The 16,204-nt window shown below is 41.2% G+C and overlaps 1 protein-coding gene across 1 annotated transcript in view; it reads left to right on the plus strand.

The window, feature by feature from the left end:
• LOC144933074 (transmembrane protein 132C-like) overlaps positions 1–16,204 on the plus strand; it is a 152,720-nt gene that overhangs the window by 124,021 nt on the left and 12,495 nt on the right. The window contains exon 7 of the mRNA XM_078857576.1: positions 7,825–8,095. Within this exon, the coding sequence (XP_078713702.1) occupies positions 7,825–8,095 (271 nt within the window). The remainder of the gene's footprint in view (positions 1–7,824; positions 8,096–16,204) is intronic.

Below are 16,204 nucleotides of genomic sequence, written 5' to 3' on the forward strand. Positions count from 1 at the left end.
GCTGTCGCTGATCAGCGTGAGTTGATGGAAGGGGGCGGGGGGTCCCGGACAAGTTCAGATGTCGTCCCCGCAACTGATGTTACCCATGGCCTGGAATTGAGCTGAGGCGAGCGCATTCAAAGTGCAGCGTGCAAAACCACTGTCCCAGCACGCTCCGGTCATCCTCGCAGTAGCCAACGGAGTTTGGCTTAGCCATCAGACAAAGACGATCATAGCGTCGCGCGCTTTCATATGCGGTTCTGCGGCCATCTGGAACGCTCTTCCTTGCGATATTTGGAAGCCATTGGAGCTACGTACTTTTAAATCGATATTGAAAGCTCAGTTTCTTTAGAAGTACTTTTTGTGTTATGTTGCTGTCCTTCCTCTGCACCTTCGTTTAGTACAGTTGGCTGCGGATGGTGCTAAAGTTCAACATACATACACGAGTTTATTCGATGTGAAAATAGCTTACGCAGTGGTTTTGTTTTTAGGTCAATGAAACCATTTGAAAGAAGAAGTTGTTTTGAGTGCCAACATCAATTCCTCCCTGTGGAAATATATCGAGGAGCTAAATGCCAATGACTAGGTCTGCTGGTCATGATAGGGCTTCATGAGAGGGTCTGTGTAGTTTTTGCTATTCCTGCTCCACTGAAGAAGCGCAGACTGCAGTGGTTTACTATATAATTTACATGAGCCTTCTCCCAGCCCACCTCTGATGTATTTTAACGTTACCTTAAACATAACTAGGTTTAGGTTTTATGCAATTTGTGACATGGATGATCCCATTTTAGCCAGACTCCCGGCATTTTAAGAGGGAAAAGTCCAACGGCGTGCGTGAGCACAGCGAGAAACGAAACCAGGACAAAAATGTCCGTGCAGTAGAACCCATCTTAACGACCACCCCGATGAACGACTAATCACTTAACGACGGGCCTCCATAGAGTCCAATGTGTAATGTGTAGTAGTGAAGTGTATAATAGTATAGTGTATAGTAGTGTATTGTATAGTAGTGTAGTGTATAGTAGTGTTGTGTGTAGTAGTGTATATTGTAGTGTATAGTGTAGTGTATAGTGTAGTGTATAGTGTAGTGTATAGTAGTGTAGTGTATAGTGTAGTGTATAATAGTATAGTGTATAGTAGTGTAGTGTATAGTAGTGTAGTGTATAGTAGTGTGTAGTAGTATAGTGTATAGTAGTGTATAGTAGTGTAGTGTATAGTTGTGTATAGTGTAGTGTATAGTAGTGTAGTGTATAGTGTAGTGTATAGTAGTGTAGAGTAGAACCCCTCTTAACAACCACGCCTGTTAACGACTAATCGCTTAACGGCGTGCCACCATAGAGCCCAATGTGTAGTGTATAGTGGGTAGTTTATAGTAGTGCAGTGTATAGTTGTGTAGTGCCTCCATGAAGCTCAATGTGTTCGCTTAACGACCATTCCCCTGTTAACGGCGGGCTTACGACGAACACGCGACTGCCAATTTCGGCCAATCGGCGAGCTCCCACGTGGTCTGACCGGGCCTCGGCCAATCAGCAACGTCCATTCATGAGCGTTGGGGCATTGATTGCATTCAGTGTCTGTTGCGCTTTGAAGTGTAAACATCTCTTTTCGTATTCTTGGTGTATTTTGGCTTGAAACTTTAATTGAATCGACAATTAAGGCTCCCAAAGTGCTAGCGAATAAAGGCGACCAAGTGAGGAAAGATTATTAACTAAGAAATAAATAATTGATAAACGTGAGAAATTTGTAAAAATAGATGCGTCGTCGAGCAGTGAATATGGCCTGCCCTCGATTAACGACCACATCACTTCACGGCGGGTTTCGTGGAACCAATTACCGTCGTGAAGAGGGGTTCTCATTGCAGAGGAAGAGCTTCAGATCCTTGGTGAATATCGCACGGCTAGCAAACGAGGTATTTAACGGTCGAGTAAACGAAACACACGGGGAGTCACTCAAGGACAGTGCAAATGGAATGTGAAAAAGGTGAGGTGCACTTAATCGCTATCCTTGCATTAGTCATCTACGTGAAATGGACGCCGTTTATTCGAATCCAGATATGATCGGGCAACGCCAATGGTGGGGGGGGGGGACATGGGTGCATTTTGGCTTGGCAAGAATGAACCACCAAGTGGCTTTCCTGTGCCAGCCGTAATTTCTACTTGAAACACTTTCCAAGGTGTGAAAATGACGAAAGGAGAGGTCTGCCGTTTGTACGGGGGAATGATACGGCTTTTTAAAAAGGTAGATAATGTGTGTTTTCACTCGAGTTTTATAAGGAAATAAGATACGGAATAGGGAGGGAGAGGTGGGATTGTTTTTTTGAGAATGTGTTAGGTGATTGTTTTCTTCACTTGGCACGAAAGCTATCCAAGGAAACATTACACTTGCAGGTCGTCCAATTACGTGGTGTTACCTCTGAAGGAAAAAGAAAATACGATTGCTATGTTACCCATTAGTACGTTGGAGAAATAATGTATGTGAATCCCCATTTCATCCGTAGATGTTGAGTAACTTATTGTACGAAAACAAAATTATTGTTGCTTTTTTTTGTCATGGCAACGGCTGGCATAGACGTGTGTGTGCTGTGAAATGTGATAATATTTGTTTGGTCACTGCACCAGGGACATGAAGAGTATGCCAGAGTTCGTCAATTTTTAGGTCACACGTGGTGGGTTAAAGTGTGAGTACGCCAAGACGTGTGTGGCCAGAGTAGAAAAATAAGCCAAATTGTCTTAGAAGGGTTTTTATATCAGCAATCTTTGGTGGGAAAGACTTGTAAATTTAAAATTTGTATCCATCATATAAATGTTAGAAATAATATTTATTCGAATGGACGGCACTTATTCAAACAAAAATAATGTAGCTTACCAATATATGGCTAGATGCTAAAGATCGATGTTATTGCACAGTACAGAAATGTAGGTGATAATGCAGCAAAAACTCTATCGTTTAATGTGAGAGTCAGAAAGCTAAGTGGGGCTCAGCCAATGAAGCTTAATCGATCATTTGCAAGTACAACCACTCGAGATGACCTAAAATTACCTTTTTTTCCTGTGACAAGACTGTTTTATCTTAAGGCGTACTTACTGCCAACAAGAATAATTCTATGAATTGTAGCTGAAAGATCGGTCTTTCCGATTATTGCACTGGATACTGGAAAATGAGAATACAGACGAGGCAAACATATCTCGCGAAAATCCGCAAAGGAAAAATGTCGCATTCGTGGCAATGTTAATGATGATCATGATTTCGCACGTTTAACAATCGTATTGACAATGCATCGATTTTCTTATTAAGCTACAGCCAGTGCAGAAATGTAACATATGTGGAGTCTCTTCATTCAATATTGTCCTTGGCAAATAAATGTGTTTTAAATGATTGTCAGTAAAAAGAGCTGTTAAAGCAAATCCTCAGGCAATCACAGTTTAAACTAAAAATGTGGTATTTGTTTTCCATTTACTGGAAAGAAAGTGCATCAATGGTGATTTTTTTTTTGGAGACTTAAAAGGCCATCTGGGTAAAATACAATATTCTTTCCTTTGCTAGAGAAAAAAAAGATATTCTTGTTTTCATAATTTCGACTTAACCTTTGCATAATCTTATTATATGCACAATGTTAATTAGCGATTAATTATATTACTTATAATTCCCAATTGTCACATTAGATTCGTCAAAAATATTTATTATGATGCATTTCTGGCTTTTTATCCCATGTTTCATAAGATCAACTATGTTCCATAATAGAGGTTTTTTTTTAGGGTTAGATCACGTAAATATAAACGTGTCGTTAAACCCGCCACCACCAGACAGCCAATTAGGAAGGTTTGTCACGCAAAACAAAACAGGTAAATGTGTTACGAGTACAGCACACTGGTGTGTTGGAAAGTAAACCCACAACATTTACAATTCCAGTACGACGTTTCGCCAGCAATTACAATTAGCATCGTCATTAGACGACAGCCAGATTCGTGGAGAAGCCTACGTATTACACATTCCTGCGGAGGGAGCTGGTAGGAACGTTGGGTTGCTCGGTCAATGGCCAGGGTCAACGGCGGCGTGGTGTATTCCGCAAATATGCCCGACTGTGAGGGCGGGAGTAGGTTAAACGTTGAGTTTTATAAGGGCACCACGGTGTGACCAGCCCCTCCCCACCCAGCCCACCCCTCCCACCCCCCACCCAGCCTCACCCTCCCCACCCTCCCTACCCAGCCCCTCCCCACCCTCCCCTCCCCACCCAGCCCCTCCCTGCACGACGGACGGACGGACACAATAATCCCCTGTGGGCTGGTGTAACCAGGAGGTTCCTTACCAGTACTAAACCAATAGAAGAGTATTCAACTAAACCAATCTATTTTCCGTTTACCAATTCAATGTATATTCTTGCGGACGATTTTGAAACTGCTGAAGTCTGATAACGTTGCTTCCGATTAGTTACATCAACTTGTATCACCTTTCTAGATTTGAAGCTTTCGTGACTGCAAGGATTCATACTCTTATTTTTTCGGTAAAGTCACGTAGGTAAAAAAATGAAATAAAAATTAATAAAAATAAAATAATAATAAAAATCACGACGTTTCGGAGGCAACACAAGTCTCCGTCATCAGGTGGGACCGTCACAGCCAGATTTGCTGTGTGTAACCAGGAGGTTCCTACGCAAGGTCGTGATTTTTATTATTATTTTATTTCTATTAATTTTAATTTCATTTTTTTACCTACGTGACTTTACCGAAAAAAACAAGAGCTTGTATCACCTTTGTCAAATGGTGAAGTGCATTCTAAGTCATTACAAAAAAACAAGTGATGGAACGAACGATGTAGGTATCATAGTCCAGGCAAAGTAAATCGCTGCTCAAAATGGGCATGCAGGCAGTGCTCATCGCCTGTTTACAATGATAAACCAGTGGTGGGAATTCCACATTCTTATGGCGGGGGCGAGTATATCTCGAGGAAAAGCACTGTTGACTTGGTATCCATTCTATCAACCCCGAAGGAATGATGAGCTGAGTCAACCTCCAATCAGCATTTTAACTTCGCAACCTTCCGATCGCAAGCCACTCGCTCGAGCAGTGATGACACACCTGGCCCCCAGAGGTGTTTTTGCTTGTGGTTTAACGCTGTAACAAGTCCACCTGAGCATCCAACTGCCTTGCTGTGTACACACGCAACGCACAGCTTTAATCAACATTGTATGACAGTTACACTAAGGTGAAATGAAAAAGGTTAATTTCTGAGCGGTATTCATTTACCCCTGGAATGTTAGTTGAGTGAAGCGATATGAAAACACCCATTTCATTACTCTTTGGTTCTTTCGGTAAAGTCACGTAGAAAGAAGATAAATTAAATAATAGAACACACAACATAGACACACTGTCCCTCTCTGTGTGTCTCTCTGTTGTCTCTCTCTGCTTGTGTGTCTGTCTGTGTGTCTCCGTGTCTGTGTTTTGTCTCTCTCTCAAATTTAGCTCTACCTGATGACGACTGCTTGTGTTGCAATCGAAACGTCGTATTCTATTATTGAATTTATTTTCTTTCTACGTTACTTTACCGAAATAACCAAAGAGTAATCCCTGCAGTCACGAAAGCTTCAAATCAAGTCCGAACCCATTTCATTCTGAGAAGGCCTCCCCAAAATCTCCAATGCTCTATAACATTTTGATGGGGGGGTTTCCACATAAATGACTTTCATATTGGCCGCTCTTTGTTTTGTCATGATTTTAGCTCTGCAAAATAACGGTACCTACTGGTAAGGAACTTTCAGGCATAGCTTCATTTTGGTGCTTTAGTCAAAGTTGTAATTCTGCTCAAATTAGCGTGCGTTCGTCTCCTGCTTATAGCCCCAAGCCAGTGGTGGAACTTCCTCATTTCTATGGTGGGGCCTGTGTTTATCTGCGGGGCAAGCACTGCTCCTTGCTCACAAAGTGGTACGTTATTTTATCAACCGAGAGGCATGATGGACCGCGTCAACCCCCCCCCCCCCTTATGGTATTTTGTCTGAATGACAATGTCATCTGTACGTATGTACGTATGATGCATTATGTGATTACATTCATCCGTTTCATTCCAGCCATTGAAGCCAGGCAGGGTCAAGTAAAAAAAAAACCTTGAATGACGTAAATTTTACAATGAACAAATGTAAACAGACGTACCTCGATTTAATTGTGTTCACAAGAGTCACTCAAACTGCAATATAACGGCACAGCGTTGGTACCTTTTCATAATTGAAACCACGTGCACATAAGTTACATACATATAACAACAAAGTGGAAAGGATAATACCAAAAACATATTTTCTTAACGTGATTATAGCACCAAGAATCAATAGCATATGTGTCCACTGCACGATTTAACTAAATCACTGTTGTACTGAGAGTATACCAGAGGAAGAGTCCGTTAAGGAAAGTAGGATGTCCAACTTCATTAAATATAATCTGCAAACAAAATTTTTTTCCCATTAACCCGAAGTTGCATGATAGGAAAGGAGAATGTTATCGTGATTGTATTGGGCAGACCGTTGTAATATGTATCTTGGAGTCTTTAAAATGCATCTTCGCTTCTTGTTGAATGCATGTTGACGTCTAGCGCACAGCACGGCTACGTATCTGTAATGTGATCGCCAAGACATGCAGACGTTAATTTTTTTCTTCACACTGCGGAATTATCCTGATGTACTCACATTTTCACTGCTGCTGCTGCTACACTGAGCCAAGACTTAATATTGCATTCAAACAAATAAGACAAATCGATCTCTTGTAACAATTTATGAGCGTGATGATAAGCCACTGCCAATGGTGAAGTAGGATATGTAATTCCTATCACTTCTTGCTTCCTTCAAACACATTTTCTTTCATGTTTTCATTGAAAATGTACTTTGAAAATACTATCTCGCTGCTTTATTGTTTCCGCGACTGAAATATTATTTTGTTGGCTATCTTTATTTTTCTCTTTTTGTTGTCTGCCATCAGCATGTTCACACTACACACAAAAACCATCAGCTTACTTGTTAAATCCCCCCAGGAAGGAAAAAAACACAACCACGACTTTTGTAAGCTGTACCATTCCAAAGCACAGATAAAATTATACTCTCTGGTTCTTTCGGTCAAGTCACGTGGATAAAAAAAAATAACAAAAGAAAACAACTACGTTTCGGTCGCAACACAAGCGTCCGTCTTCAGGTGACAGATAAAGACACAGATAAAATTGTGAATCAATGAAGGATTATTATTTTTTTAAAGACCCTCTGTGGAAAAAAATGGCTGCTCTTGTTTGAAAATGTAATTTTGATTGTGATGTAATTTCTTCGTTTCATAATCATCATCGGCCATGATCAACCCACTGCTGGATGAAAGCCTCCCCAAGCCATCACCATCTCTCACGAGCCCGCGATGTAACAATTTCCGCTCCCACCTACACAAGAGCAGGTTTCATCGTTCCATCTCCTCGGTGAACGTCCTCTCAGACACGTTCCTTTCCTTGGCTACCGCTCAATCTTTATTCGGGACAATCAGCCATCGGTCCTTTTTGCACTGCCCAAGCCAATATCCTTATTTTACAGTTTGAATGTCATTCGCCTGCTTATGTTCTAAAATACATATGTTCCTCATTCCGTCTCTGAATGTGAATTCTAAGCATGCATTATTTTTTGTTCATTTCTTAACAGTTATTTTGAGTCACTGCAGAACACATCACTACACATTGTCAATCTTATAACCTGATCTTAACGAAAAACAACAAATACATGTTATATTATTTATTACTCCGATTGTAGACTTGCTGAGATGTATGTAATATAAACAATGCATTTTTCAACGGTGCTACAAAATGTATGTACGTGACATTTTCATTTTGCAGGCCAATTCTGGAGACTGTCGAAGATGACAACGAGCCAAAAGGACGCGGCTGCTTCCTGCAATCCCAGCATGCCCAGTTGCGAGTGTGGGCTCAATTCTGCGCTGCCAACCCCGATAAGTTGGGTCAGCTGACCACGATGTTGGGTCCCGATTGGACAGCAGACGTCACGCCGCTGGTGCTTGATCACATGGCCGTCGAGGACACGAACATTGCCCAGCTCCATGAAGGGAAAGTGCTGATCGGCAGGGAACCTGGTACTACTGCCATTCAGGTGATTCCTCTCGCACGCGAAGCATGTCACACCTCCTGTATTTAGCGCATTAGCAGAGCCAATGATGACGTCACCCTGCTGCTGCTCTATATAAGAACGGGAGACACAGCAGAGTCTCACCATTCTGGCGAATTGCCCGATGATGCTGGATGCAATTACCAGCGAAACGTCGTACTCAAATTGTAAATGTTGTGGTTTCACGCTTCAACACACCGGTGGGCTAAAGCAGTGAACTATTTGTCTTTTGTCAACGTGACACTTTTTTACTGATTGGCCGTGTCGGGTGGTGGAGGGTTACGACACATTTATAAATAACGCGATCTAAACCCAAAAACGTTGATTATGAATAATATTGGTCGCGAAAGCCTACGTGTTAAACAGAGCTGTTGTTGTCTGCATGTAACTTCCCATTGCGGGGTGAAAGCCTCCCCCATTTTCTTCGATAATTTTCCCTCCTTCATTGTTCTTGTCGAATAATGACCTCCAAACTCTTTGATTCCGTCTTGCCGTCTCTTCCGCTGTTTTCGCCCTACTTCGCTTCTCCAGGCCTCCATTCCGTAGTTACATTTGTCTTTTGTCGATCATTCTCATGACATTGCCCATCCGTTCCACTTTATTTATTTTGCTTTAACAGTTGCATCAGTAACCCCTGTTCTTTTCCTTATTTATTCTCCGTCACTTATAAAATACTTCTTCCCATTGATCTTTGGCAAACTTGTAGCTCTATTTATTTGTATGCAATTTGCAGAGAGTATATTTAGAATTGTTATGTTATACCAACAATACTCTTTGGTTCTTTCGGTAAAGTCACGTGGGTATAAAATAAAATTATTAAAGAGTATGGATTCCTGCAGTCACGAAAGCTTCAAATCAAGATTAGACCAACAATGTTTTAGTTTTTCTTCCAAAAAATTAGCAGATACGTAATACAGTGGGTGTTTTGTTTTTCTTTCACCAATATCAAGTGATAATTGTTTTTTTACCCTTTTATCTGGCAACAAAATTGACACCTTTTTTTACAAGGAGTCATGTTTGCATTGACCACAATACCTGCAGTCGGAATGCAAACAAAAAACATAACTCTGATAATGTATGCACTGTCCTTGAAATTGATTGGTCCACACCCGATACAGCTTTCCTTAGAGTCTAGTCTCACATGGTGTTGGACCAGATGACGCCAAAAGGCGCACAACTCAAAGACAATGCACCATCAGAGTATGAGAGCTCGGGTGAAGCATTTACACCATTGGAACCTCCTTTGCCAGTAGCAAAATATGAGAATCGGTTTTTACCCTTTTATTTAAAACCAATTATCATATTTTGCTACTGGCAAAGGAGGTTCCAATGGTGCAATATCAAGTGATGAAGACATTTCCAATCCGACCTCTTGCGGCGAAGTCGGACACCACCTTGGTAAAGAGAACAAAACCTGAAATCCGATTTTTACAAAACCACCTCTGAAGTTAATTCCGTAGGTCTCTTTGTTTCTCCATGTCTTTTACGTGCCATGCGAGGAACGTTCATGGCGCTTCAATCAAACAGGACATTTTTGTAATTACCAGAGCCGAATAAGACGAATTTAGTGCCAAGCCAAATGTACCGATGGTTGTTTTGTGCAGTCATTGGTGACTGGACCGAAGCCATCAACTGCCTCCACTTGACAACCCACTTTAATCACGTTTGGCCGAAAGCCAGATTCGAACTCGAGGTTCCATCAGTGCCAGCTCAGTGTCTCTGACACAGTTTTAACTCTCTGAACCACCCAGCCATCGCCAAAAGGTGACCCGGGCACCAGAAACTTGAGCGATTCGTTCATTATATTTACTTGATTGAATTTTTCAATGTCACATTCGAATTTTTTTCTATTAAATATATTTTTAAAAATCCCTGAGACTTAATTGCATTCTTATTATTATTTAGAGAAAAAAATATAAACACTATTTTTGTTGGGTAGTGGAAGGAGGCTGGATACTTTTAGGTTGGAAATGTCTACAATTGTGTTTCTCGAGCATTGAACTTCATGGATTAGAATTCATTCTAGATTTGGAGCTTTCGTGACTGCAAGGATTCATACTCTTAGGGTTTTTCGGTAAAGTCACGTAGGTAAAAATAAAATAATAATAAATGAAAAATAATCAATTAAATCACAGTGATTTATAAAAAATAATAATAAATGAAATAACTCAATCAAATCGCAGTGATTTAATTGATTTATTTTCATTTATTATTATTTTTACCTACGTGACTTTATCGAAAAAACCTCAGAGTATGGGTCAGAATTCACTTAATATATCATCTTCGTCGTCAGCCATGGCCAATTCATTGCTGAATGCAGGCCTACCCAAGCCACCACCGTAAACCTCTGATGAACCTGCGATTTAAGTAATCCACCTCGTGCCTGCACACAACATTATTTCGCCTCATCTTCTCCCTGTAGGACATTTTCTCTAATGTGTTCCCTTCCTAGGCTACCGCTCCGTCATTATTCTTGGCCATCACCCCATCACCCTTTCTCGTGACATGCCCTGACCAAGTCCATTTACTTTTCTTATCAGTTTAAATGTCTTTGGCCTACGTAGGCTATGTGTCCCTCAATCTGTCTCTCAATGCAATTCCAAGTGTGCATCTCTCCATGCCGATATTACACCAATATTAAATGCGCTGCATAGTATGCAATGCATCATCCGCACACAGTATACCCTTTATGGCAAAAAAATTACAAAAATAAATTCTACATAGTTTAATAAAGTAGCTCCTAGTGCCAGATAACCTTATTCTCCCTGCTCAAACATTTGAAATTACTTTTATATGAGCATCTTTAAGCCAGTGGTGGAAACTCCTTACTGCAATGGCACTGGGCAGTCTCCTAATAGGACAACTTCTGTTGGCGTTAGGTCATTAGTTTAAAGTGAATAAAAGAAAGCATTCTAGATTTGAAGCTTTCGTGACTGCAAGGATTCATACTCTTAGGTTTTTTCGGTAAAGTCACGTAGGTAAAAAATAAAAATAAATAATAATAAAAAATAACAGACATCATCATAGAAATAAAATAATTATTTTATTTTTAAATTAAATTTAGCACTGTGATACATTTTATATTATATCTCTGAGCAGTGCGGGATGGTGAAGTCTTGATGAGACCTTCATCCAGCAGTGGATTGATCACGGCTGATCATAATGATTATAAATACGGTCTATTCTGATTAGAACCAGTGAGACGTTTGATCAAATTTCTTGAGTGTTCGGCCTCCACCGGGCAAGTGTTTGTTCATATTACATTGCTTTTATAATTCACAGTAATGTACAGTCGAGCACTTTCTCAACCCGTGCTTGTCAGTCATTGGGGATGTTTGAACATACTTCACCATGCTGATTCAGTGTGGGTTGATGAAGGGAGGCCAGGACCAACTTGGGCATCACTCAACACTGATGTTAGCAGTGGCCCGCAATGGAATTTGGGGTCGCTGGGTTCACAGCGCAGTACGCACAATAATAATTGGGACCCGCTATAACCCATCGTGCCGGTAACTACTCTTAAATACATTTTTTTTATCAGAGTGTGTCTTACATGCTGTGAAATTAAAGGTGTTTTTCAAGTACCATTTTTAAAGCCCGGAATATGTGAATCGTGCAACTTACATCTTTGGATGTCTAAAGAAATGTATGAAGCATCGCAATCGACTGTCAACGCACTAACTTCCCTCCAGTCATCTTGAAGCATGCTTGTAAATCGACCTTTCATTGGCATTTTCACTGAGCCAAATGTGAGGTTAATAGGTTTTGGAGTATTCAGTGCATTTGCATTAATTGTAAACGTGGGGCATGGCGACCCACAGAAAAGTATTGAAACCATGACAGCGCAACCACGTGGAAGATATAACAACTGAAAATCATCTTCTTGGTTCTTTCGGTAAAGTCACGCAGAAGGGAAGTAATAAAATAATAAAAATAAAACATAATAAAATAATTCTTACGACGTTTCGGCCACAACGCAAGCAGCCGTCCTCAGGTGAAGACCAGGTCTGTCGGGGAGACAGCGTCTGACGGGGAGACAGACCAGCGTCTGACGGGGAGACAGACCAGGTCTGTCGGGGAGACAGCGTCTGACGGGGAGACAGACCAGGTCTGTCTCCCCGACAGACCTCCCCGACAGACCTGGTCTCCACCTGAGGACGGCTGCTTGCGTTGTGGCCGAAACGTCGTAAGAATTATTTTATTATGTTTTATTTTTATTATTTTATTACTTCCCTTCTACGTGACTTTACCGAAAGAACCAAGAAGATCAATCCCTGCAGTCACGAAAGCTTTAAATCGAAATTTAACTGAAAATCACCTTCACCAATTACACGGTCGCCTTGTCTCATGTGGTTTGTCAAGTGGCACATCACAAAGTGCAGCTGAAAAAGTAGTGCTTTTAATTTGCTGCTGAACATAGCGATATCCTCAGCACATTTCATGAAATAACGGAGTACCGTTCCAAAGTTTTAGAACTGTAGCAGAGAATAATCTTTCCGAGTTTTATATAATTGGCACGAACTTCATGTAAAGCACATTTTCGCAAAGAGCACAGGCGTTTTCACGGGCAGTGATAATTACGTATGTCTTGCAAGTATCCAGGCACTCAACCACCTCACGATATGTAGCTTGGCAGAATAATTTATACTCACATCTTAAATCAGTAGAGAACCAGAAAAAATGGTTAAAGGCGCTAAAGGTGCAGCCCTGCAACCGCTTGCTGAGGCCTCTGCTGGCAAAAAGGACATCGGCACCAGAGGCAGTTTCAGAGAGCTCCTCTTGAGAGTATGTGGTCTGCTCTTCCATGCTTAGCAGATGTCTTAACCCAACCTTATGTGACCTGTTGTGACGTGCCGATTTGGTGTAGATAATTTTGTGGGGTAATTATTGGGAACATATATAAACAGTTGGGTTTGAAATGCATTGATGCAATGTTTAGGTGGAAAGCAGTTGGGCTGCATTTTGATTTCAGTTTGTAATTTTGACATGCAATTGATTGCTATGGGTTTCTTATACATATATATCTTAGCCGCTACCGTGTAATTGTTTGTTTCAGAACATTATAACCAGTATACCAAAGAGATGGCGACAGTCATTTACTGCAAAAACATGTTTTGCTAGTTATTTACCAAAAACATCTAAAATATATTGCAACACAATTGCTTAAATTATTGCATAATGACTCTCACTTCTCCGAAATGTTCAGGTGAATAATTTCCATAGGAACCGTCTTCATGTGTAGCCACGTATACAATGTGATGCGAGTTGGAGTACCTGTTTACAAAGCAAATGAATTTAAAAGAAAGCAGTACTTTGTTACGCTTGTGTATTTATATTTGTGCAAAAAACGCACAATAAACACAGTAAATCGTTACGTATTTTTTTTTTATACGGTACTTAACTATTTAAACTTTTTTTTAAAGGCCATGTGGCTCAGCAGTCGAGTGATCGGCTTGCAGTCGGAAGGTTGCGAGTTCAAATCCTGGTTGGGGATCGACAGCCCATCACACCTTCGGGGTCGATAAAATAGCTACCACTATGTGGGGATTGAACAGTGGTTGTCCTATGTAAACAGACTTGTCACCTCCATTAGAATGTGGAATGTCCCCCTCCTGGCTCAGGGCTTTAAACAGTAAATCATCGCTTATATTATGCTCCATCTTAAAAAGACATTTCTGTGACTGTTTGCAAAAGCAAAATTATGAAAGGAAAAAAAAGTCCACAGCATTGAAGTGTGTATTGTTAAAAATCACATATTGTGTCCCTCCTGCCCTTTCATTCCATGAGTTATCAATCCAATAGCACATTTGATTGAAGAGGTGTCAAATCGTTTTGTGCCCGTTAATTGCGTGGATGCATCTACGTTGCGTCTTGATGCTCTCACAAAGAAACTTATCCTCCTCATGGCGACACTCATTCTGCCGCGAGCCCCCAATTGTCTCCCAGTGCAGCCATCCATTTTCAATGACTTCTTGTCACCCGCTCGCCTATGAGGTATTGTTGATGTAGAGCATGAGTCGTTAACTGGAATGACCCAGGAATCACGTGACCACGTGCTGGGCGGGTCGTCATGGCCCATCCAAAATCTTCATCATGCTAAGAACGAAATGTATATTCAAGATCTCACAGTGGGGGGGTTTAAGCTTAATCGTGGGGGGTGGGGGGGGGGGTTTGTTAAAATTTACATTTCACCTCCATAAGTGAAGATGCCTTGCAATGTACAGCAGTTATAATGCATGTACAACCCATTTGTCAATCCACTGCTGGATGAGGGCCTCCCCATGCCGTGCAGAAATTGGAGTGGTAGCTCCTGCAATCTCTCATTTACTTGATACAGCTGTCGTGGCTGTGACGGTTCCACCTGGTTCCACCTGAAGACGGAAGCTTGTGTTGCCTCCGAAACGTCGTGATATTTATTTTATTTTACTTTTATTAATTTTAATGTTTTACCTACGTGACTTTACCGAAAAAACCTAAGAACAGAAATTGGGAGTTATTTGACCGTACTTCACCACACTGGTCAGTGCGGGTAAGTGTAGGCGGGGAACATAGACGGTGGGGGCGTAGTGCAGTGGTTTGTCTGCATTGCTCACAACGTGTCTCGGTTTATAGAGCCTCAACGTAAGTTGTTCGAGAACAATATCTTCCTTTCGTGAGAACAATCTCTCCCTTCTGTGCACACTGAGTCTGTGGTCTTCACCTGAAGAAAACAATCCGGGGGGGGGGGGGAAACCCCACCAGCATCAACACCGGCAACGCCACAACACAATCCCCTGCAGCAGACGAGAAACCCTTGCCCACCAGTGGCGGCCGATGCTTCCGCTGTTCTGCGCTGTCATCATCGTGTGCGATGGACAGCCGAGGAAGGTCTTCACGTGTTAAACATCGTGCCCAATTTCGATTTAAAGCTTTCGTGACTGCAGGGATTCATCTTCTTGGTTCTTTCGGTAAAGTCACGTAGAAGGGAAATAATAAAATAATAAAAATAAAACATCATAAAATAATTCTCACGACGTTTCGGCCACAACGCAAGCAGCCGTCCTCAGGTGAAGACCAGGTCTGTCGGGGAGACAGCTTCCCTTCGTGCCCTTTGTTTGGAGTCTTTACCCTTTTCTCCCACAAAATTGTAGCATCGGGTTATGCGACATGCATTGTGAAATTGAACGAGAAGCTAAAATGAAAAACTACCCAAATGTATGATGTGAAATATTTGTGATCTCATTTTAAAAAGTCAACACCCTCAATACCTGTCAACAACACTGCCTTCTCTAAGGACGATGTTCTTAACGAGTGTTCAATGTGTTGCATCTTTTGTCATAGTGTGCGTGTGTACCACTGCCAACACATCATCACCAAATAATGTGTTTCATAATATATATTACCTTCTTGAAATATGTTTTTAGTCAAAGGCTGATCCCCATTGCACATGTTAGGAGCAACTCTTGACAATTGAGCAGCGACCTGCAGCTCAGTGATTGGTTGACACAAGGTCACGTGGCATGCTGCCTAAGACAGCACCTATGTCACTTAGGAATGTTGAAGTGGCTCGCAATCGCTGAGTTGCCTTCTCAGTTGTCTAGGTTCAATTCCAGGCTATGGGAATTCGGGTTGATTCAACGTGAAATATGTATCTTGAAATAAGTTTTCCAGAGCAGTAGTGCCTCCATTCTGCCTACAAACGTTGCTCGTCACTGCAGAATGTTGCATGTATTTATGTTTAACTTATTTCGCACCGTACGTAGCCAACCATGCTACTTTTTGACAACAAAAAGGTCAGCACGCGGTATCAATTTACCGTCGCTGTATGAATTAGACTTTTATTTTCAAAGGTTCATTGATTTGCCAAAATTGGCAAGTCTACTAAGGTGATACGCAGGAGCAGGTTTGGGCACACCTCAAAAGTTATCCGTGTTATATAACCAAGAGCTTTTGTTGTTTTTTGCAAAACATTGTTGTAACGACGGGTTACTTCTCGGAGCAATACGTGCATTTTTTCTTCTAGAGTTAACATTTTAATATTTAAGAGACTTAAGAGCCAATGCAAAAAATATATAAATATTTTTTTCTTCAAATATCCTTTTTTTTTTTTACAAC

The sequence above is a fragment of the Lampetra fluviatilis genome, chromosome 6 (genome assembly GCF_964198595.1).
Source record: "Lampetra fluviatilis chromosome 6, kcLamFluv1.1, whole genome shotgun sequence".
NCBI classification, from domain to species: domain Eukaryota; kingdom Metazoa; phylum Chordata; class Hyperoartia; order Petromyzontiformes; family Petromyzontidae; genus Lampetra; species Lampetra fluviatilis.